Source organism: Periplaneta americana, chromosome 5 (genome assembly GCF_040183065.1).
Source record: "Periplaneta americana isolate PAMFEO1 chromosome 5, P.americana_PAMFEO1_priV1, whole genome shotgun sequence".
Taxonomy (NCBI): domain Eukaryota; kingdom Metazoa; phylum Arthropoda; class Insecta; order Blattodea; family Blattidae; genus Periplaneta; species Periplaneta americana.
This window is the reverse complement of record NC_091121.1, coordinates 10,070,447-10,092,760: the sequence shown is the minus strand read 5'-3', so window position 1 is coordinate 10,092,760 and position 22,314 is coordinate 10,070,447. Positions and strand designations below refer to the sequence as shown.

General features: G+C 34.5%; 3 protein-coding genes across 4 annotated transcripts in view; 2 read left to right on the top strand and 1 right to left on the bottom strand.

The window, feature by feature from the left end:
• LOC138699459 (low-density lipoprotein receptor-related protein 12-like) overlaps nt 1-7,024 on the top strand; it is a 28,763-nt gene extending 21,739 nt beyond the window's left edge. For both annotated transcript variants that reach the window (XM_069825347.1, XM_069825348.1), the window contains exon 9: nt 210-7,024. The gene's annotated coding sequence lies outside the window, so the exon portion shown is untranslated. The remainder of the gene's footprint in view (nt 1-209) is intronic.
• On the bottom strand, nt 6,675-13,432 carry LOC138699460 (dual specificity protein phosphatase 3). Its single transcript, XM_069825349.1, has 4 exons — nt 13,274-13,432; nt 12,542-12,729; nt 12,182-12,405; nt 6,675-9,500 (listed from the first exon to the last, which is right to left on the bottom strand). The coding sequence occupies exons 1-4, from the start codon at nt 13,292-13,294 to the stop codon at nt 9,289-9,291; spliced, it is 645 nt and encodes a 214-aa protein (XP_069681450.1). The 5' UTR covers nt 13,295-13,432; the 3' UTR covers nt 6,675-9,288.
• A 51-nt stretch (nt 13,433-13,483) lies between these two features.
• LOC138699458 (pyruvate dehydrogenase phosphatase regulatory subunit, mitochondrial-like) overlaps nt 13,484-22,314 on the top strand; it is a 33,689-nt gene continuing 24,858 nt past the window's right edge. Inside the window, exons 1-5 of the mRNA XM_069825345.1 lie at nt 13,484-14,390; nt 14,635-14,762; nt 17,070-17,173; nt 19,338-19,479; nt 21,110-21,231. Of these exons, the coding sequence (XP_069681446.1) occupies nt 14,062-14,390; nt 14,635-14,762; nt 17,070-17,173; nt 19,338-19,479; nt 21,110-21,231 (825 nt within the window). The 5' untranslated portion in view covers nt 13,484-14,061. The remainder of the gene's footprint in view (nt 14,391-14,634; nt 14,763-17,069; nt 17,174-19,337; nt 19,480-21,109; nt 21,232-22,314) is intronic.

Genomic DNA, 22,314 nt, shown 5'->3' with positions numbered 1-22,314 from the left:
AATTTCTGAATTCCCATAACAATTGTAAAATAAGAAAAATACCAATGTACAACAATGCTTTCCGGCATTGTTAGTAGTAAATATATCCTACATCAGTATAGTAATATTATATACCAATATTCATCAATTCAATGAATATTTGTGAAGGAACTATTAAAAAACCTTTAAAATTAAGATTATTCTAATAATTTTCACACCTCTGTACATAGTGTAGATAAAAATTATGTCGATGTTATGTGGAAACTATACTTCAGTGACGTATCAGAAAATTGCCCCTCTCTCCCACCTGAATTCATTTCTTGTGAAAAATGCAGAGTCACGCTTCTCACTTGATTTATATCATACAAACTGGCGTGTTTCAGAATAAAAGAAAGAGAACCTTAGAAAGAAATGAAGTATTGAAAATTAGGCGCTTTCCCAGAGGCTTGCTGTGTTACATCAAAAAGACTGCAGGAAATTTTCACGTTCTTAAATCTTTTTCTTTCACATATTTTATTGTTGTTCTAATACTGTCTGTTAGTAATTAGTGACCACTTAAAATTTGCGTTCATTAATACAATAATTTCTGGAGAAGAAAATGTGCTTCCAGGTAAAGATATTGCCCGTAATACTTCTTGATCTGTTGCAAGTTCTTTGCCTGCTTCCACTGTGAATGCGCACACAGATAGTGAATGCTTTTCAGTCTTATGATTAAACTACAGGATTAATTAATTGAACACTAGCCTCAGTTCTTGTGTAATATATATATATATATCGACGGTCCAATTCAAAAGGGAAACAGCACCGAGAATTTACTAATTCTTGGCACTATGATGCAAACAGTGGCATAGCCAGACTAATTATTTTGGGTGGGCCAGTTAAGCAGGATTTAGAAAGTACCTGACCCATCTCCTGATAATGCCACTGCTGTCAACTGCCTTGAAACTCATTCTCGGAAGTCTTATTTAATAACATGCAAAATTATAGTAAACAATCATGCAAGGCATACCTATACAAACGCTCCATAAGTTGAACTGGAGCTGTCGAGATTTCCTAGCAACGAATCTGTCGATTGCTGATGATGGGTTCTTCAACAAATCCCAACTTTTCTCCCTCTCGATGAATAGAATTGCTAGCTTACAAAGCCTTGTGCTTGACATGATTGTCGAATTTTTCTTCGTTTCAGAGCTTTGAAAACTTTTATATCATTGCCTTAATGAAGGACGAACATTTACTAATATCCATTTTTAGAGACTGAGGTGCTTCGGATAATGAATTTGCAAGAGCAAGAATATCGTCTAAATATACTACATGAAATAAGGTGTCAAATTTTTCTAGCTGATGTAACAATTCAGTAGCCTCCACGGCTTCCTTCTTTTTAACACTGCCAGACAATTTTTTAGGCCCAATCCAACACAGTTAAATTGGCTCTTGAAAAAATGAAAGCATTTTTGACTTCTTACCTTAATGCTATCGACTGTAACTATCCATGGTTTAGTTTTAATGTTTAGTATTTTCCATAAAAAATGCAAAAATTCGCATATTTTTTGGGTGGACCTGGGCTCACCTGGCCCAGCTGCTGGCTACGCCACTGTATGCAAAGGATTTCGTCTTCAGAATTAATTGTAACTTTGAAATCAACAATGTACTCAAACACCTCAGTATCCACTTCAGAAAGGGAAACGGAAATACTCCATCATGTGTCTACAGGTCAAAAGGAGGTGCAGTACTATACATTGTGAAACTTGCAGAAAACCCATTTGTGCCGAACAGAAAAAAAACTGCTCTTCTTGTCCCAAACAGGATCTTTATTAGATTATCTGGGATGTGAATTCTTCTTTTTGAGTACTATGTTCAGATTTATAGGAATAAACTTTAGATTACTTTGGATGTTAATTTTAATATTCTTTTTTCTGAATGTCATATTCAGAGTTCAAGTTTACAAAGCTAATGTGCTTCAGCAAGTAGTAAATACTGTATAAATTAATTGATGTTTGAATCTTAATTCACGCAATATATCATGCCCAAATTGCTTATCCACAAAAGAAGAAACATGAAGGTAATCATAGAATACTCTCTTAAAATTTGGGTGATGATTGAAAAATATGTGAGTAAATTTTACTCATGATTAATATGCATGTGTGTAGAATATCGTTAGTGTTCTAGGGTTAACACACTCTAATTTGAAACTTTTAGTATAGTAAATATCTGTGGCCAGGAGGAAAAAGGTCTGAAGTAAAAATTTTATACTTTTCAGGAAAGCAGTAGAAAGATTGAAATTGGTGTCAATTATAGAGTTTTCTTAATTAAGAGATTTTTCCTGGATATTATGTGTTTATATTTCTTCTAAAATAGATAATGTTGTTTATTTAACGATTTTCTTGATTATTTCCAAAAATAGCCGCACTTAAGCCCTTTTAAGACTAGAAGCCAAACTGAGTAGAAGGGACTATTAAACATAAGACCTTTTTCATGTCAAAATAAATGAGAAATGTAAATTATTAGGAATACAAAATGGGTCTTAAAGAAGTACAGGACTAGTTATATACAATAAAAGTAATTTGATACAGTTGTATGAACACTTTTTATAAAAGTAATTTGATACAGCTGTATGAACACTTTTTATAAGTGTTCATAGAACTGTATCAAATTACTTTTATTGTATATAACTATTCTACTCATGAACACTGTTGCATCTGACCTAACTTATGTAATTTAATTACAGGACTGTTTACCCTGGTGCTTAAAGTTTTAAAAGGAAAGGGCATCACTATGTGATAAAATGGCTAAAATACAAGTTAGACCTTTTAATAGGGAAGCATGGAAAGCAAACATGTGATGTTTGTAAGGAATAAAGTATTAAATATTCTTAAGTCCTTTATTCTGTGTGTGCTCGATTCAAAAAGTACTTAGGACATTTGGTAACGCTCTATAAATCCAAGGACATTTGGTAACGCTCTATAAATCCAGTCAGGAGTCTTATTTGACTTTAGCCGTTTTACCAGATTGTAGAGAATTGTTTCCGCTTTCAGAATATATAAAAATCTCATTTTCGCAAAAAAATTGACTTAAGACCTTTTTCCTCCCGGCCACAGATATAAAACATAATTAACAGAATTTGGAGTAATTTCAATCATCCTTTGATTTTTCAAAGTACCATAAAGCTTTAAAATGCAGGTTTCTCAAAACTTTAAATTTTGAGTTGTTTCTCTTTTGAATTGGGCCATTGATATATGAAGAGTGTGATCTGAAAACTCGCTCAGTCCATTTTTATGATTTATACGTATATAGACTATATATTTTTTGAGACCTTTATCATTATATTTTAAGTTTGTTTTCCTCCAAAACTATGCCAGTCCTTATTTAAAAGTTGTGTTATTGTGCATGTCACCTGAAAAACGCTCAGTCCATAGATCTGTGGGTAAGAGAACTGGCCCAGTTATATCATAAAAATGGATCATGCTCTTCATATATATATATATGCAATTATTGTCCAAATTCGACAGTAGGCCTGAGTGGCATTTATAAAGCCAATGCTGACAGCTGGGCCATCCTGCCTCAGCACTGACAGAGCCTGGTCTCATTCACAGATGAGTAGTCTCTTTTTCATTATGGACAACCGGCATGTAAAATATTTTCGTTACCGCATTCAAGTCTTTAAAATCAGAACCGTGCCACACTTTAACTGCTTTTAGCTCTTTGTCACCTCACTATGTGTGTAGGTTTAGACACCATGGAGAAAAATAAGACTTGGCAATGCCGCACACGTTTTAAAGTGGGTCAGGTGGCTACAGTAATTGAAGAGTCCACTGCAAGAATGATGGATGTCACTTTCTTGTCGAAAATGAACCAAGACTGTCAATGCATAGCTTAAGACATATAGAATGTACATAGAGAGTTATATGGCATTAACACTGAAAGTCATTGTCCAGTAATGATCGGAAAATCACAGTTAAGCTTTGAACGCTAAGGATTTCAAACTTTCAATTGCTTCTCCTGAAAAAGATATTCCAAATGACATCCATCATTCTTGCAGTGGACTCTTCAATTATTTTTACAAGTCAGTAATGCAACTGAGATCGGTAGCTCACAAACGAATGCCGCTTGTCCATAATGAAAACGTCACTACTATACTAGATAAGACCCAGAGTCTAAGTTTCTTCTGTTAAAATGCCCTCGTGTTCGATTTCTTGTCCAACACCAAACTTACAACAAAATCTCTTCATAATTGACTTGTTGGGATGTTTATACCAGGCAATTTTCTCACAATTTTAAATCAACGTTGTAGAATCCATCTATCCTTAGCAAAAGTATTCTCTAATAATGTAATACCACACACGTTCCACACTATACTTCTTGTTTTAAAACCTTTCTCGACTGTGATAACTAGGCTCCGTATTTCAGCTACCTAAAGACTGAAGTTAGACACACATTGGGTATATAGTATGCCGAACACAGGTAATGCAACAGATGAGGATATAAACAAATACGTCGTCACTGTCTGTTCGTGGAGTATAGTCAACTCACGATATTCTGAAGCTATACTTGTAAACACATGCTTGATCTGTGATGATCATTTTCGTCGTGATCTTTGTAGTGAATAATAATGTGCATTCGTAAGTTACGGAACTTGAACATATGTGGATGTCACTTGAAATGATTTTATATTGCAAAATATTCCTATTGTCTGATATTTTTTCGTGTTTCATTAAGATATTGCATGTTGCTCATCACTGAAAACCCACTAATTTTCTATGTACTTTTCCAGAAATTCCCTAAAATGTAGATTACTTCATTTATTAATTGGGATGTTGGCTACACAAATCCACGTTAAACGTGGAGTTAATATCTTCGTAATTTTCAGATTTTGGTGTTACTGATTCTTTTGGATTATGTTTAAAACCCATTCTCTGCCTTTTGGTATTGCAGTGTCTTTCAGTGTACTGTTTTCGTCACTTTTACATATATTTTACACAATTTATATGTAATGTTGTCTATATTGACAGTGAAGATATTAGTTCAAATTTATGTTTGGATAAAGGGAGATGTCATAAAAATGAGTTTGGTAAATGAAGCTTAAATTCGGACTCTTATTGCAAATAATTTTCTACACAAATAAAAAACAGCAACTGCTAGTATTCTTTTCATTTTTGCACACTCATATAATTTAACTTGTGTGTTCATCCGGAGAACAAAATTCCATTTGCACAAAAATGAATTATCCCTCTTACCTGAACACCACAGAAATATCAACTATACCCTGCAATATTACATGCTTGAGCATCTTACTTAAGGTACAGGGTGGCAGACGAAATGTCATACCATTTATTTTACACGTAACACATATTAGTTTGTATTGAAGCTTTACAAAATTATACAGAATTAATAATTAGGATTTGGAATTTTATCTCTAATGCACAACATGTTCCATATGACCGCCATTTTGCCTCACAACCTCTTGCAAACGAACCCTTACATTCGTCACCACTTTTCGACACAAGTCTTCAGATAGCGCACGGCACAACTCCACTAGAAGGGCTCTGAGCTGCACCACATTTTCTGGCCTCCTTTGGTAGACCTCTTTTTTTGAATCCCCATAAAAAGAAATCACACGGATTAATGTCCGGGCTATGAGGTGGCCACATTTTGCTGCACCCATGTCGATGTGACATCACACGAAGATCAAACATCTCGTGCAGGTAATCCAGAACGGTGTTTGCAGTGTGTGGACGGGCTCCATCCTGCATGAACCACTTTGTTTCCATAGTGATACCTTTTGCCACAAGATGGATAAAACTGCTTTCCAACATGGTTTTCATCGAAGAAAATTGGACCGATGATTCCATGGCTCGAAATTGCGACCCATACAGAAACTTTTGCCCCATACATTTCTTTTTCATGCAGAATGCAAGAAGGTTCCCTTGCCCAGAATCGAACGTTTTGTTTATTCACAACACCTTGTGTTTACCCGTTGTCCACCATTTCAAAATGTGATGTTTGTGCTCGTAGCTATGGTTACATCCGAATTGTGATGCTACCTATCGGATTTTGCATGAATTTCGGCATCCACTAGCGCAGTTAGAAACATCGAAACTACAATATTAAAATTTTAATGTGATAATTAAATGGATGACATTTCGTGTGCCACCCTGTATTTTACCTCTGCAGTGAACCTTCAATCATTCACAAAGATGTGGTTATTTAAATACGATTAGTAAAAGCAGCGATTGTTAAGACTACTCACTATGACTGCGTCCTGATTTTGCCTTCTAGACGAAAAGGGCAGAGGATGCATAACTATTTTGTATACAAATGTATCTGTACCTGTACTGTGACGTTACATATACTTCAAATAAGCAATCTTATTCCAGTTTATTGGTAGCTGCAATATGGATACTAGTGATAACATAGCTGATCACCCTTATACTGAGAATCGTGCAGTAAGTTCAGTATTAGTTGAATTGCCCAACTATGTGTGGAGTTTGCAGAAAGTGGGAGGAGAGGCGCTGGAGATTGGAAAACTAATATTTACCTCTTCAGATCATTCTCTGCTGTCCCCCGTTCTCCCCCAAAGGTTCTTTGAAGTTTTGTTAAACTTTCGTTCCTTTTAGTACTGAAAAGGTTCTGTTTTCCAATGACAGGATATGCAGAAAGGATTGAAGATGGGCAAGTGTATGTATTAATTTCTAGTAGCGTAATACTAAGCTGTTCTTTTATTTACATATTTAAGACATATTTAATATAAAAATGTACATTATTCAGAACAATGTGACACATTTTTATACATTAAATCTAATTTCTTCCTTTTGTGTTTTATGTACTTGTATGTGTAAATTGCGGAGTCTTGCACAAAGTTACATTTCATATGATAGAATGATCATATATATAATGGAAAAATGATACTTGGATGTATGTATCATTATGCACACAGTGTGAAAGATGTAATATTTGTAGATACTGTAAATGAGGCTGTAAAATACAGAAATTATTATTGTATATGTAAGGAAAAAAGAGAAATATATATAAAGTTGTTTTTTATTTACAATTTGATTTTTATTAACGAAATTAAATCTTTTTTTTTTTCAAATTTCTCTAACAAATGTCTCTCATTTCAGCACCACAATTTCACTAGACTTTGTATAAATCGGAATATGTCTCTAATTTTTGTACAATATATGTTGAGTTTAAATTATCTGTAACTTACTAACCATACTATCACAATACTTGACACTATAAATTACATTTACAGGCACATTTTTACATAAGTACACAATAGTACGATTGAAGACAATCTCAATATTGTTATACTATACAATTTACAAGCTACAAATGGTTCTGTAATAGTTGAAATGAAGTTGGTGCTTGGTACCTCAGACTTATTTCTGTGATGATTCGTTGATTTACCTATCTGAACTCAAAACCCTGGGACGGTTGTAAAGTTCGGCTTAGAGCTTCTGATAATTTGAATTCAGTATACTTAGGCACATAGGTGGACTACTCTTCTTGTACGTTGTAATTCTAGCCACCATAAACTGAACAGGGCTTGTAAATTTCTGTGTTTTTTTTTTCAACCATTATTCTTACTACTTGATGTTAAGAAAGAAAGTTAACTTTAACCTTTATTTAGATTGTTACTATTAGCTACCAGCTAGTTTAGAATCCGATATACATCTAGCCTATACAGTCTCTCTAAAAATTGTGAACACTTACATGAGTAGTGGTTCAATTTATATTTTTATACACAGGACCTGGGGCCAACATGTTCCAAAATAAGGTAGGTCATGGTATTTCTATAGTTAGAATTTGAATTATTATCTCTGTTGTAAAAATGGTTGCAAGACATCAGTTTGGAGCAAAGACAAAAGACTGCAGCAAAAGAAAAAATGAAGCCTACTTCAATAGTGATCCACCATCTACAGACATGGACAGATTATTAGCAAAATAAGATTTTTATTATATATTTTTACAAAATATGATTCTTCAATTCAGACTGCAGTTGACATTTTTGCGTATTTCCAAATTATTAGCAAAATTGAAGATTTGTATTGTATATTTTTAGAAAATTTGACTCTTCAATTTGGACTACATTTGATATTTTTCCATATTTACAAATTATTAGCAAAACTGAAGATTTTTACTATATTTTTTTACCAAATTCGACTCTTCAATTTGGACTACAGTTCACATTTTGGATATTTCCAAATAATTAGCAAAACTGAAGATTTTTATTTTATATTTTGACAAAATCTGACTCTTCAATTTAGACTGCAGTTGACATATTTGCATATTTACAAATTTTTAGCAAAATTAAAGATTTTTATTATATATTCTTACAAAAATTGGCTCTTCAATTTAAACTACAGTTGGCATTTTTGCATTTTTCTGTCTACTATAATGATAGAAATATGAAAAATTGTCAACTGTAGTGTAAATTGAAAAGACAAATTTTGCAAACAGAATTATCATAAAAATCGTCAATTTTGTTAATAATTTGTCCATGTCTGTAGAATAACCATTTACTACATTTATGGCAAGTTCATCAAAATAGCCAAGTTGCTGACAGCAAACAGCAGTCCACCACATACAATCCCTTGAAAACATGGTTGCTCTACAGTCCCAAAAACAAAATTCAGGTGGCCCAAATTCTGTTTCTGGGACTGTACAAGAGGCTTTCTTATGTAGTCTAAGCGAATCAACAAGATGATAAAGTGCAAGATCCAGGTCAACTGTATGGAAAATCTTCAAGAAAGATCTTTGGATGTGGCCATATATGCAACGAAGATGAATTGGTAGAGCAGCACTAATGCAATGGCCAGCATGTTTGTCAGATCTTACTCCCTGCAATTTTTGGCCGTGCGGTATACTGAAAACTGTGTATCTGCAACCAAGCCACAAGAAATGTGCATCCATGGGAAAGGTTCCTTACAAATGTTGGAACACGATGGTGAACACTTGGAGAAATGTTGAAGTTAGTGTATATTGAATCACTACCCATATAAGTGTTAATATTTTTTAGACACACACTGTATTATAAATTTAAGAAAAAATGTATTTTTATGTTACCAGTACATGATATAAGTACAGGAATTTTTTAAGGATGATTGTAACATTTTCATCATTCACCATAGGATTTGATTAGTTGGAATTATACATCAGTCATATTACAGGATAGAATTTATGGAAGAGCAGTTATACATTACTGCATTTATAGTATGTTATGGATTAAGTATTTTAAAATTTCCCTTTGTTAATATGTTTTCCACGCTCACGATGTACAAATACGATTCAGCACAAAATTTATCCCCCGGATCACAGAGAAGATGTGCGTTCCCGCTCTCTTCTTAACTTGTTGTCCAGTCGTGCCAACTGCTCAAGAAAGCCATCATTGGGGCGAATATCACGGTGGATTCTTACCCTCTTCAATGCCTCTGTTGCAGTAAGGCCTTGTTTGAGCATCAGGTACGATAATACGCAGGTACTGGATCGAGACATCCCCATCAGACAGTGCACCAGGACTTTGCCTGCAACAGGGAACAGTTATCAGTTATAATCCTGCAGTGAAGATGATGATATACCGTCTTCAGCTGCTAGTGCTGCTGTTTATTTAAAGCAGACGTGGACATTTAAAGAGATGCGCCATACTACTCTGATTGCTGCAACACGCATCACCTGTTAACATAATACTCAGCGGTGGATCGCGTGAAGTACTGAAACCAGGAAGTTAAGTAATTAAGCAGGACAAAAAGATACACAGTGTTCTACAAATGTTATTTTTATAAATAATGACAATGAAAGAAAACATATTTTCCAAAACAAATACAAACTATTTTACAAAAAGCTGAAACATAACTTTATTCCTAATTTAAACAATTACTGTAAAAACCTTATAAAATGATATAAAACGTACAATTCCACAACAGTTAAAAAGTAATGCCATAATCTGAACCTATTTGTTTTGAAAGGGCTTCAGTCACTAATTTGCATCCTTTCAAAATAAAATTAAGAAACTAAGGAAAAATAGATTCTTAACGAAATATCAAGCACATTACCAAGAAACAGAAAAGCAACAATTAGGCTATTTTTTAAACTTCTTACTGTAGTTCCTTGTTGTTTTTGTCAATTTACGTCAATTGACTCATGCCCTTAAAAGAAAGGATTCGTTTATTCTTCTTCGTCACGTAAATCAGCAAGTGTTTCAAAATTGGGAGTTATGTCAGACATTGCAATTGTGAGCTGATAGAATAAATTTTCGTCTGAAATGCGTGATCTTGATTTGGATTTTACAATGGCCAACTGAGAAAGAAACTGTTCACGAATAAAGGTTGAGCCAAACATAGAAGCAGTTTTCGTAACAAAACTCCGAAAATGTGAATATTTTACTTTGCAAAGTTGTTTAAGCTTATATACATCTAAACCAGCCATATTTGTGTACTTGCACTTGGGGTTTTGCGGCCAGACGCGCTAACCATTACTCCACAGGTGTGGACTACTATTATTATAAAAAATAAAATAAAAAAAAAATTGTTCCATTAAAACGAGTCTTTTTCATAATGTCGCTCAACGTGCTAGTAAAATTTTGTAGCATAATAAGCACCTAACGCTTTCCCCTTCTTCGCAACAAAAGAATTCATTTTCCCATTCTTTGCGGAAATAATATTTTTGGACTTTTTTACTTCAGGAGCTTCCTTAGAGAACGCCTTTTTTTTTTTTTTTTTTAGTGAAATCCACCGTTGTCCGCCAGTACTTCAACCGGTCGGACAGGTACCCCAGCTAAGGGTGTGGAGGGAGGGAGATCACGTCCTTGCGTTCGACTCCATTCGACATGTACTACTGATGCCCACGTCTGATTTAAAGCATAAATAATAAGAATAAGGACAGTTACAACTTCAAGTTCTTCCAGTGTCATGGGGCTGGTTCCATTTTCAAAAGAGTGAAATCTATTACCACATATGAAATCAGCTTCTGACTTTACATAACACTGCTAAGTAAAGGGTGCGGAAAAACATCCTCCCTAATTTAAAGTTTAAACAAAAAACACATGGATCAAAATAAGGAAACTTTATTAATATGAATGGTATCTTAACAGTGGGAATTTTTCATTTTTTGAATAACTTGTCTCTCAAGCGGTGTCCTTCACTATCAATGCATTGTTGAATGCGACTTCGGAAATTCTGCATCACTCTAACTAGCATTTCTTGAGGAATAAGATCAATTTCTTCCTGTATTGCGTTTCTTATGTCTGGCAAAGTCTTTGGCCGATGTTTGAACACCTCAGCCTTAAGATGCCCCCATAGAAAAAAACGCAGGGTGCATGGTCTGGTGATCGTGCTGGCCAGGGGACGTCGCCACGTGAAGAAATTAAGCGTCCGGGAAACATCTGAGCAGCGACAATGGAATTACCATTTACCAGAAACGATACCACAGAGTAAGCACGTTCTTCACCCGTCCACGGCATAGTTGGAATTCGTTACAGAGTACAATTTGCACTAATTGAATGTCAATTCCGTGTATTCAATGTCCTATTCCATTCTTCTTGTTTTGTGCATGTCATTTGATATCGCTATGGCAATGCATGTAAACCTAAATTTCCCACTGTTTAGATACCATTCATATTAATATAGTTTCCTTATTTTGATCCATCTGTTCTTTATTTAAACTTTAAATTAGGGAGGATGTTTTGCCGCACTCTTTATTAAATCTTATTGATAGGCCTACACAAGGTGAAATCTGAGTTGTGTACAAAGTGCACGCCAACTTAAAATTTCTCATTACATAGATGCACTAAAACAATAATGCATCCAGAATTTTTTATTTTATCCAAACTGCTGAGAATATAACGGTATTTTGCAATTTTTCAGCTTATATATCTGCAGTTATCAAGGCTCATGGTTTGGTCACAGCAGATATTTTAGTGGAAAAAGCAGTTATTAAGGGATTACATACATCTTCGATCCTTAAAAATTTATATATTTTATAAATTTTATTTCTTGATATCCTTAATCCCCATTTTCATTAAATGTAGCTATGCTTAAGGTCCCAAAAATTGCCCTTCAATCTGAAAGAAAAAATATTTTGGAATTGTGAATTTTCGAAGTTTTAATTTTGCGATTTGTACCAAACTGCTATTTAAAATATATATAGGCATATATATTCTGCATCTTTTTGAACATACAATGTAATAAACAATTAAACAGATTCTTACCTCCACTTTTTACAGCGTCTTCGATGAAATCAGCAGTTTCTTGAAAATGTACGCTAATGTTAGTCATTGGCAAATCTATTAACTGGATGCCTAAATATTTAATATTTGTATCTCTGTAGTAAACTTTGTTCGTATTCACCATTCCAAATCTGTTACCTTCTGCTGTGTTCAAGACATGTGTAATACCAATTTTCTTGAGGTAAGCCTTGTCCTCCGCAGATCGTCTACAAGGTAAGAAAAATATATTATATTACTGGTACCTATGTAAAACAAATCTACATGAAGAAGGAAAAAAACAAACAATAGGCCTACTCTTGTGGAAGACGTTGAAAGCATGTTATATTATACTGTAAAACTTACGCATCACCAATATAAATCTGGGGATAAACTTCATCACAGTCCACTCCTGCGGATATTCTAGCAAGGAGATCATCTGAGTGACTTTCAAATCCTGGTAGTGGTCTGTGGATTGTCCTTGTTGTATACAGCGCGTGTATTAAATCTTTTACTGTTGTTTCATCTCCATTGTTCAGGAAGCTTGTTGAAAACTATATAAGAAAAGAAACATCTTAAAATTATCATGTCATGATGAAATTGTCACAATTCATGAGTGATATGCGTGCGCGCACTTGAATGAGTGCGGATGATCTACTGTATACGTATCCTACGGATCCGCACACTTATTCATACAGTCCATATTGAACTACGCAATTAGCCAATTAGTAATTGTATATTTCACTTTACATACTAACCTACCCACTATTTCTTAAGTTGGCACAACACCAAATAGGTCGACTTCAAACAATGTGAATCACACCATTATAAATACAATGTCTATTTTTAACTTCGCAAAAAAAAAAAAAAAGTTCAACTATTTAATTAGTGACTATACTGTCAAGTGTAACTTTTCTATGCAAAATCAGTACCTTTATAGGTGCTGAATTAATTTTAAACAATTTCTGAACTGCTCACACTTGAATATTACATTATTATTTAAATTGTTAGAATTGACAATAAACAATAATTACGTATGGAGTGAGTTCTTAATGAAATTAAAATAATGAATGATTTCATCATAAAACAGTTAATTACCTTGTCCCTCCAAGTTGTCATTTTAGCAAAGATCGGTGTTTCACAAGCTTACTCAGTAGATTGCAATCACTAACCAGTCTTTACCATATTTCGGATCATGCTATTACGACTTGTATGTTATTATCCTCTCCCCTTTCCTGTTACCCCCACTACCGCCCACATCGACAAACGACAGTATAGAAAACGGCCTTCGTAAATGACATTGTAGCCAGGTTCGACTACAGCTTCATTGTAAACACAAGTCGTATCCCTGATATTGTGATTAAGGGTCGTATAAACTTATTGTTGCATTGCACAGGTCATGTCGAAGAAAATGTATAAAGAAGAAAGTGGATGGTTCTGAGGAAAACTTCCTTTTATCGCAATGCCAAATGGCGGAAGGAATTTTTTATTTCTAACGTTATTCACACTGAACACAGCTGATTTTACCTGTATTCTATTGTCAGTTCTAGGTACTTGTGTATCTGAATATTTGAGTTCTATTTTAAAGATTTTTTTTTAAGGCTTCTGTAGGCAGACTTAACCTGTTGTATGCTGAAAGGATATTTTATTATTGCAAATATATTATTTTAACTTATATTGGAACACAACGTCTCTTAATTTGTCACAATTGTTACAAAGTTAATGTGAATGATGAGTATTTGAAGGCTATGATGTTTATAGAGACGTAAAAAAAAGTGTATAGTATTGTTTAATGCACACGTGTACGCTCGGTATTTGTATAAGAATAAGGATGGATTTTTATGCAGGATAATTATACAGTACTGTAGTATTTTTTCCGCTCAAAAATGATGATGATGTGCCCCAGATGTACTGTTGGTGCATTTAAGTCAGCGCGGGAGACTCAATGGTTCTTGCAATGTACAACTATACGCAAACAATCATCAAATGTGTATAAAAGGAGAACAAATGACAAAATACACTCAGAAACAAGAACGAAGCTAAGTAATTCACTTAATATTAGGGGACTTCATTCTGGCTTCTCTATAGGAAATGAAACAGTATTACCAAAACAGGCTCAAGTTGTCATTTGTGGAGCAGGGACAGTCGCAAATTCTGTTGCATATCATCTTGTGCAGAATGGTTGGACAGACATTCTTGTACTTGAACAAAAGAAGTGAGTTTATATTCCACTTTTTCATTTTGTGAAGGTTTAAATAATTATTGGTATTGATATTTCTTCATACTTTTAATTAAGCCATAAATAACATTGTAATCAGTTTGATTCTTAAGGTAAACTAAACTTTTATAAATCCGTGGTGTAATCAAGAAATATTTAACGTATGCACTATTTATTGTATAGTTTGCAGTGTTCACAATCTGGTTGGCCAGTATGTTGATGACTTCTCTTTTATTTTCAGAATTGGAAGTGGTACTTCACACTTTGGTTCAGGTACTCTCGGGCTTTTCAAACCGATAGCAGAGAGGAACCTCATCATGTACAGCATCAAGTTATACAGACGACTACATGAATTGGGCTATGATATTGGTAAAGTAAACACATTAATGCAATTGTTCATTTTGGGAGATAGTCAAAGAGGGATTGCACAGTGCCTTCTAGAACAAAAAACCAGTGTATAAAAATTTGACGTCATGCATCTTGGTCTAGAATTTTAAAAGAATCCTAGCAACGTTAATTTCCATAAAACATTAAAAAATATAGCATAGCATGTTTCATTTTATCGATTTGACATTAATAACAATAATTCCATTATTTTAACAATGAAATAGTTAACTGTAATTTACATAATGTGCATTATTAAATTATTCTGTAAAATACATTTTCGTAATGGGAATCAGTTTAAAAACTAGAGTCAGTTTTCTGTGAGTGTTTCAGAGAAGCATAAAGAATAAAAATAACAGAGAAACTGAAATATTACCCTTATGTAAATACATAATACATATGCTAAATACAGAAATATCTAACTAAATAGTAGACATTTATAATAGAGTACTGCTTAAGTAGGACCGTAGACAGCATTCTTTCAATAATTTATAGTAAGATTTCATTTATACGCAGATATTTAGGCAAGGTACATATTTATAAATTGGCAAACATTCACAAAGTCTCATAATAGTGGTACACACTTTTACTTACATAAGTTACAGTGTCATGGTTGGCTGTGTTCTTAATGTTTTAATAATCAATAAGCATTTGAAATTTTCGCTTATCGGGGTATAATTTATTAATGGGGCTGTTACCAAGGTTACAGGTACTAATCTTGGTGTCGAACATGCTCATTCTTTTTTGTATTTATCCCGATTGAAAATACAGTGAACATATTTTAGAATTTGGTTTCATAACGTAATCTTTCCAAGCAATCACTCACAATCATTTTCCTTTTAATACTATATCTTTTGGACACAAGAACACACTTATCTTCTCGTCTCCTGTATAATAATTGAAGATCTTCCGTGGAGAAAGAATGTAACATCAAATTAATGAAATGTGTGACTTGGCTGGAAAAAGTAATTTTGAAACATTTATTTATAACAATAAATTGTTTCATCCAGTGGCTGAATACACTTGTTTAGTCAAATGGTTCTGCTAGTAAATAAAGGCCTAATGATTTACGTGTTTATGTATGTCTCTGAAATTAATATCCTTTCTCCTGAAACGTGTATTATAGATTTGTTGGTTACACCCTTATTCCGGGGAGATCTTCAATAATTGCTCCTGCATCCAGACACTGAACATTTGTTAATCATTTCTGTGGACATTGAATTTGAAAGTAGTATATAAATTTAACTTTATGTTTAAAAATAAGAAATTTCATTGAGAATATTACATGTTTTGGAAGGATGTGGTATTATAATGTAAAAATATTTAAGATGTATCTTACTTCCATAGTTATCAGCAGTATATGACAAAATAAAAAATAATAGGAAAGGTAAAATTTATGAGAGCAGTTGATTACTTTCAATTACTAGGCCTATGTCAATCTTTTTTATCCCCTTGGATTGTATAATCATACTAATATAGCATAGTCAAACATATCTTAAGTCTCGATAAAAATATTAGACTTGTAAACTTAAATGCTCAAGATTTTTAATTCCCAGTATTGTAAAACTAATTTTCTGTTTATTTTCTCAACACAGTGTTAATCATCTCACAATTTGCTGCCATGCATTCTTATAAAAGTAAAGTACATTACGTACCTGCCTTAATATTATTAACTCCGGTATATTGGTAATTATCTCTTCTTTAAGAAGTGTTACAAAATCTCGTCACATCCTTAGTCATAACATGGTCATCATTGAACAAGTTTTTTATATAAATACACGTTTAACATGAGTTTTAACAGCCCAGGAGTTGTGACGTCATTCATTGTTGCGATTATTGGTCTCAGGTTTTGTGTTCTAGGAGGCATTGAATTGTATGTCACTATATAATAAATTGGCAGCTCATGAACAAAATCAAATGACATAGCTACTATACATCTAAGCATGAAATCCAACAATATGTTTTGAATAATTTTACAATTCCTATTATTTACGTCAAGTCCATCAGGATGAAATTGTTTGTTTAAAATTTATCTGAAGCTCTGAAAGAGCTGTTGTTGCTATAATTTTGATGAATTTTAATTTAAGCTTAGGCCTATTTCTGAACTACTATGCTGTTCCTGATAGGGATTTTAGTCCTATGGAGGTATTGTTTTAATGTCCTATTAGAGGATTAACAACTCATTTTGGAGTAAAATATTGACATAAACACGAAGTTTATCATACTACTTCTGAGTTTTAGTCATGAAGTAACTGCTTTATCACTGATTGCATTATTTTGTTGTGATTTTAGGGTTTAAGCAGAGTGGCAGTGTTAATCTGGCACAGACTAAAGATCGCTTGATTGCCTTAAAAAGACGAATGGCATATCACCAGGCAACAGGTCTGCACTGTGAGGTAAGAACTGAACTTAAAAAAGTAGGTACAGTAAAACCTCACTTATTACGCTATCCCATGTAATACGTTTTTTTGTCCGGTCCCTGCACATTTCATATATAACGCCTTTATAAAATACCCCATTTGTTGTGCTCAAGTCCCGCATAATATGCTATTTTTGTGGAATATTTTCGATGTAATTTTCAGCAATGTACTGTAACAGCAATGAAACATCTTAGTCACTGAACTCACTGGTGCCATTAACCTGAAAAGTATTGGTATTCGACCCTTTACCTGCGCATTTAAACCTTCATACTTCATACCTTAGTATACCCCACCCTCTTGTTATGCTCTCTTATTCGACTCCTTACCTGCGCAGTTAAAGCCTACATACAGTTACAATACCTCACCCTCTTGCTAACCCTCTCTCTCAAACAGCATTCCTCACTCGCCCGTAATAAAATTCTGGAAATTTTTTGCTGGGCAGTTTGTTGTCCTTTAGTGTATTGAAGTGTCTGTGAATGTCATTACAATGAGTGTTGAACAAAAAGCGCTTTTTATGTCGGAAAAATTGGAAATCTTACGAATGTACGATGAGAACAGTACTCTTACTCAGAAACAACTCTCTGATGCATTAGGAATCCCATTATCGATATTAAAAACTATAATAAAAAAAATCGCGACTCAATCACTACAGTTGCGACGTCGGAAGGATGCAATCGCAGGAACTGAAGTGTGGTAAACATGAGGACTTGGAGAACACGCACACGGCAAACAACTATAAATGACTTTTTTTCCCGAAAGAATTAAGTACAATACATATTGTAAATGTCTTTGACGTACAGTACAGTAATTACATAATGGAGTAATACTGTATTACCTTTCATGAATCATGTATTTCAATAAAGAAAAATGCTAATAGATTCTGTATATAAGTCAAAATTATATAGTGTACCCGCCTAATATGCAGTCCCGGTTAATACATGGTTTACACCCTGTCCCTTGAACAGCGTCTTATCGGAGTTCTACAGTATATTTTCTCTGTTCCTTGCTAGAAGGATAGACAATTAGTAAGGCAATATTTAGGCAACTGGCACACTGTTAGACAGACAGCTGGAGTGTTTGCTTTCCACATTGGAAACCCAGGTTCGAGTCCTGGCAGGTTCAAGTGGAGTTTGTGGTGATAAAGGTGGTATTGGGGGTAAATTTTCGCGGGTACTGTCATTTCCACTAATGGCACTTGACCGTTGCTCCATTAGTCGTAACACGGTGCTGTGTAGTTCTCTTACCATGGTGCACCAAGGGCAGTGCCTATGAGCGGCTGAAAGAACTGCAGCTTTGGTGTTTCCCCAAAGATGAGATCTCTTGGTTGAATAGGGTAATTAAAAAATTATATATGCAGAGTGAACTGTAAGTAATATCATTAATTTCAGGGAGATATTCTTCGTGATATTTCAAACAAAAAAATTCTTTCAACTATTTATATAATGATCCTAAAACATTATGTTTTTAACTTAAATTTAATTAATATCTTTCAGATTTAAAACTTTTTATAAAACGAAGTACCGTATGTGAAGTATAAATAATAATATGTGGCGCTACAGCCCGTGAAGGGCCTAGACCGACCAGGCGGCTGCTGGCCTCACGCCCACATGACAAAGCAGAGGTGGACGATCATCCAACCAGAATGGAGGTATCGTGTGGTTAGCACGATGATCCCCCCAGCCGTTATAGCTGGCATTCGCAACCGGATTTCGCTACCTATCGTAGCTCCCCAAGTGCATCACGATGCTGGGTGGGCACCGGTCCCATACACTGGCCGAAATTTCATGAGAAAATTTCTTCCCCCATGAGGACTCGAACCAGCGCGCATTCCGTAACACGAGTCTAGGCAGGATGCCTTAGACCGCGACGCCACGGCGCGGGACTGTGAAGTATAAAGATAATCTAAAAAGCAAAATATACCTGTAATAGCAAAATTTCTTTGCTCATATACAACATATGTCATACACTCAGATACCCAACACCCTTAATTATTATTATTATTATTATTATTATTATTATTATTATTATTATTATTGTTGTTGTTGTTTTTTTGGCCAGGGATTTTACTGTAAAATTATAAAATTATTGTTCAGTGTTCAGATTCTGTGCAAACTTAAGGTAATAAGTATGTAATTTCCAGGTAGTCGGGAATAATGATGTGAAAAAGTTCCATCCGTACCTGAAAACTGAAGATTTGGAGGGAGCAATTTGGGTACCTGAAGATGCTGTAGCAAAGCCACAGGCAATATGTGAAGCACTAGCAAAATTAGCCAAGGAAGGAGGTATGTGAGTGATAAAGTTTACATTTTCCGAATTGTTACATTTTTTCATTTAGTGCAGTATACGTATTATAACAAAGTATGTTTACTAATTTACTTATGCTTGAATTAAAAGTGAAGTTTGCAGGAGTGAAAATGAAATGCAGATAAAGTTATATGAATAAAAAGAATAATTTTGAACTAATAAAAATATTGTAGAAAGTGAAATCATTCATAATTTTTTTTTTTATTTAGTATGTGAACACTCCCCAACAACAACAAATTCAGAACAGTGATGTAACAACTTATAAAAAGAAAATGAATGTGTGTGGCTAACAATTTTTAATAAGAAACTTGAAAAGTTTCCCTCCGAATTTTTATAGTTTCTTCAAATCAACGAAGGTAGTAAATGGGTTGAGTGACGGCAGGAAAACAGTGAGGATTAATGGTCTCGAGACTTGGAGAAAACAATTGATGACGTCACCCCAAGGCCAAGTGAGAAGTGAGAGGAATGAAGAATATAAACATTCATAAACGATGAGTTGAAAATTTAACTGTGAGATCATAACAGGCCATATGTTATCCCTCCTCTCCTCTCCTCTCCTCTCCTCTCCTCTCCTCTCCTCTCCTCTCCTCTCCTCATTCCTCTTTTCTCCTCTCCTCTCCTCTCCTCTCCTCTCCTCTCCTCTCCTCTCCTCATTCCTCTTCTCTCCTCTCCTCTCCTCTTCTCTCCTCTCCTTTCCTCTCCTCTCCTCTCCTCTCCTCATTCCTCTCCTCTCCTCTTCTCTCCTCTCCTCTCCTCATTCCTCTTTTCTCCTCATTCCTTTCCTCTCCTCATTCCTCTCCTCTCCTCATTTCTCCTCTTCTCTCCTCTCCTCTCCTCATTCCTCTTTTCTCCTCATTCCTCTCCTCTCCTCTCCTCATTCCTCTTTTCTCCTCTCCTCTTCTCTCCTCTTCTCTCCTCTCCTCTCCTCATTCCTCTTTTCTCCTCATTCCTCTCCTCTCCTCATTCCTCTTCTCTCCTCTCCTCTCCTCTCCTCATTTCTTCTCTCCTCTCCCCTCTGCTCATTCCTCTCATCTCCTATCTTCGCCTCATTCCTCTTCTCTTCTTTCCTTGTTCCTCTTCTCTCCTCATTCCTCTTTTCTCCTCTCCTTTCCTCATTTCTCTTCTCTTTTTTCCTCTACCCTCTGCTCATTCCTCTCGTCTCCTATGTTTTCCTCATTCCTCTTCTCTCCTCTCCTCATTCCCTTTTTTTCCTCTCCCCTCTCCTCTTTCCTCTCGTCTCGTCTTCTCTCCTCTCCTTATTCCTCTCCTCTCCTTTTCTCTCCTCATCCCTCTTCTCTCTTCTTCTCATTCCTCTCCTCTTTCTTCATTCCTCTCTCCATTCTTCTCTTCTCCTCATTCCTCTTTTCTCCTCCCTCCTCACCTCTCATCTCCTACTCATTTCCTCATTCTCACATTTTTCTCTTTTGATACACTTTTTTCATCCTCATCTACTTCTTTTTCCTCCTCTTTAAGTGTCTTGTTTTATGGCAGTTGTTGCAGGTTATTCATGTGTGATATCTCAGTGAAGTTTAGGAAACAGTGTAAGAGATGTAATTTACAGAATTGAATTCTAGTGCTAACACTAATATTGATTTTTTCTTCCTATAGGCGCACATTATGCAGAGAATTGTAAAGTGCTACAAGTATTAACAGAAAATGCCCGTATAAAAGGTGTAGAAACCAACCTCGGCACAGTTTTCTGCGAGTATTTTGTCAACTGCGCTGGCATGGTAAGGACGTGTGTTTTTTACATACATATTTTGCTGCTAACCTAATACAGATTTTTCAAATGTAGTTATTTTAATTGTAACATTACTATGTATTTGTCGGTGTGTAAGATTCAGCTTTGTATAAGATGCATCCCAAAAATTGAAGCAGTTTTCTGAGAGAAACTAAAATTGAAACATAAAAATATGGTGATGATGGTGATTGATTAATAATAATAATAATAATAATAATAATAATAATAATAATCTATACTAATAATAAATCTGTAGCCGAAATTTTTCTGGTAATTTTCGATTTTCCAAAAATAATTGGTCCTAACATATATAATTAACCACCCTGAAACCGAAAATCGCTTTTTTGAAATTTTTGTTTGTATGTATGTCTGTATGTTTGTTACCTTTTCACGCGATAATGGCTGAACCGATTTCGATGAAAATTTGAATATGAATTAAGTTCGTTGTGAGTTAGATTATAGGCTATATGGCATTCAAAATACATTATTTAAAAGGGGGGTTATAAGGGGGCCTGAATTAAATAAATCGAAATATCTCGCTTATTATTGATTTTTGTGAAATATGTTACATAACAAAAGTTTCTTTAAAAATGATTTCTGATAAGTTTTATTCTCTGAAAAATTTTCATAGGACTGATATTTAATGAGATAAATGAGTTTTAAAATTAAAATAACTGCCATCTAAGGCGGTGTATTGAAATAAAAAACAAATGACTTCGTCTATAAGGGGCCTTGGACACAACAATCGAAAGCTATGAAATATAGCCTACAGACAATGTTTCTGTGTTTGTATGAAGCTAAATTAACCGATTTCTATAAATAATTATTATTTCATCATTGGAAAGTGTTGTTTCTCTGGATGGACATAATGCTATAATGTTATTACAGTAACTTGTGAGTGAATCGAGGACAGGTAAGATTAAAATAGCTTCTTATGCACAGAAAACTTGATAGGTTATTCTGTATATTCATTTCCTGTATTTTTTATAATAATGTTTATGAACATATTCATTTTTATCTCAGAGAATTAACGAACAATGAGAGTGTATTGATTTAGTATGCAGTAATAGTA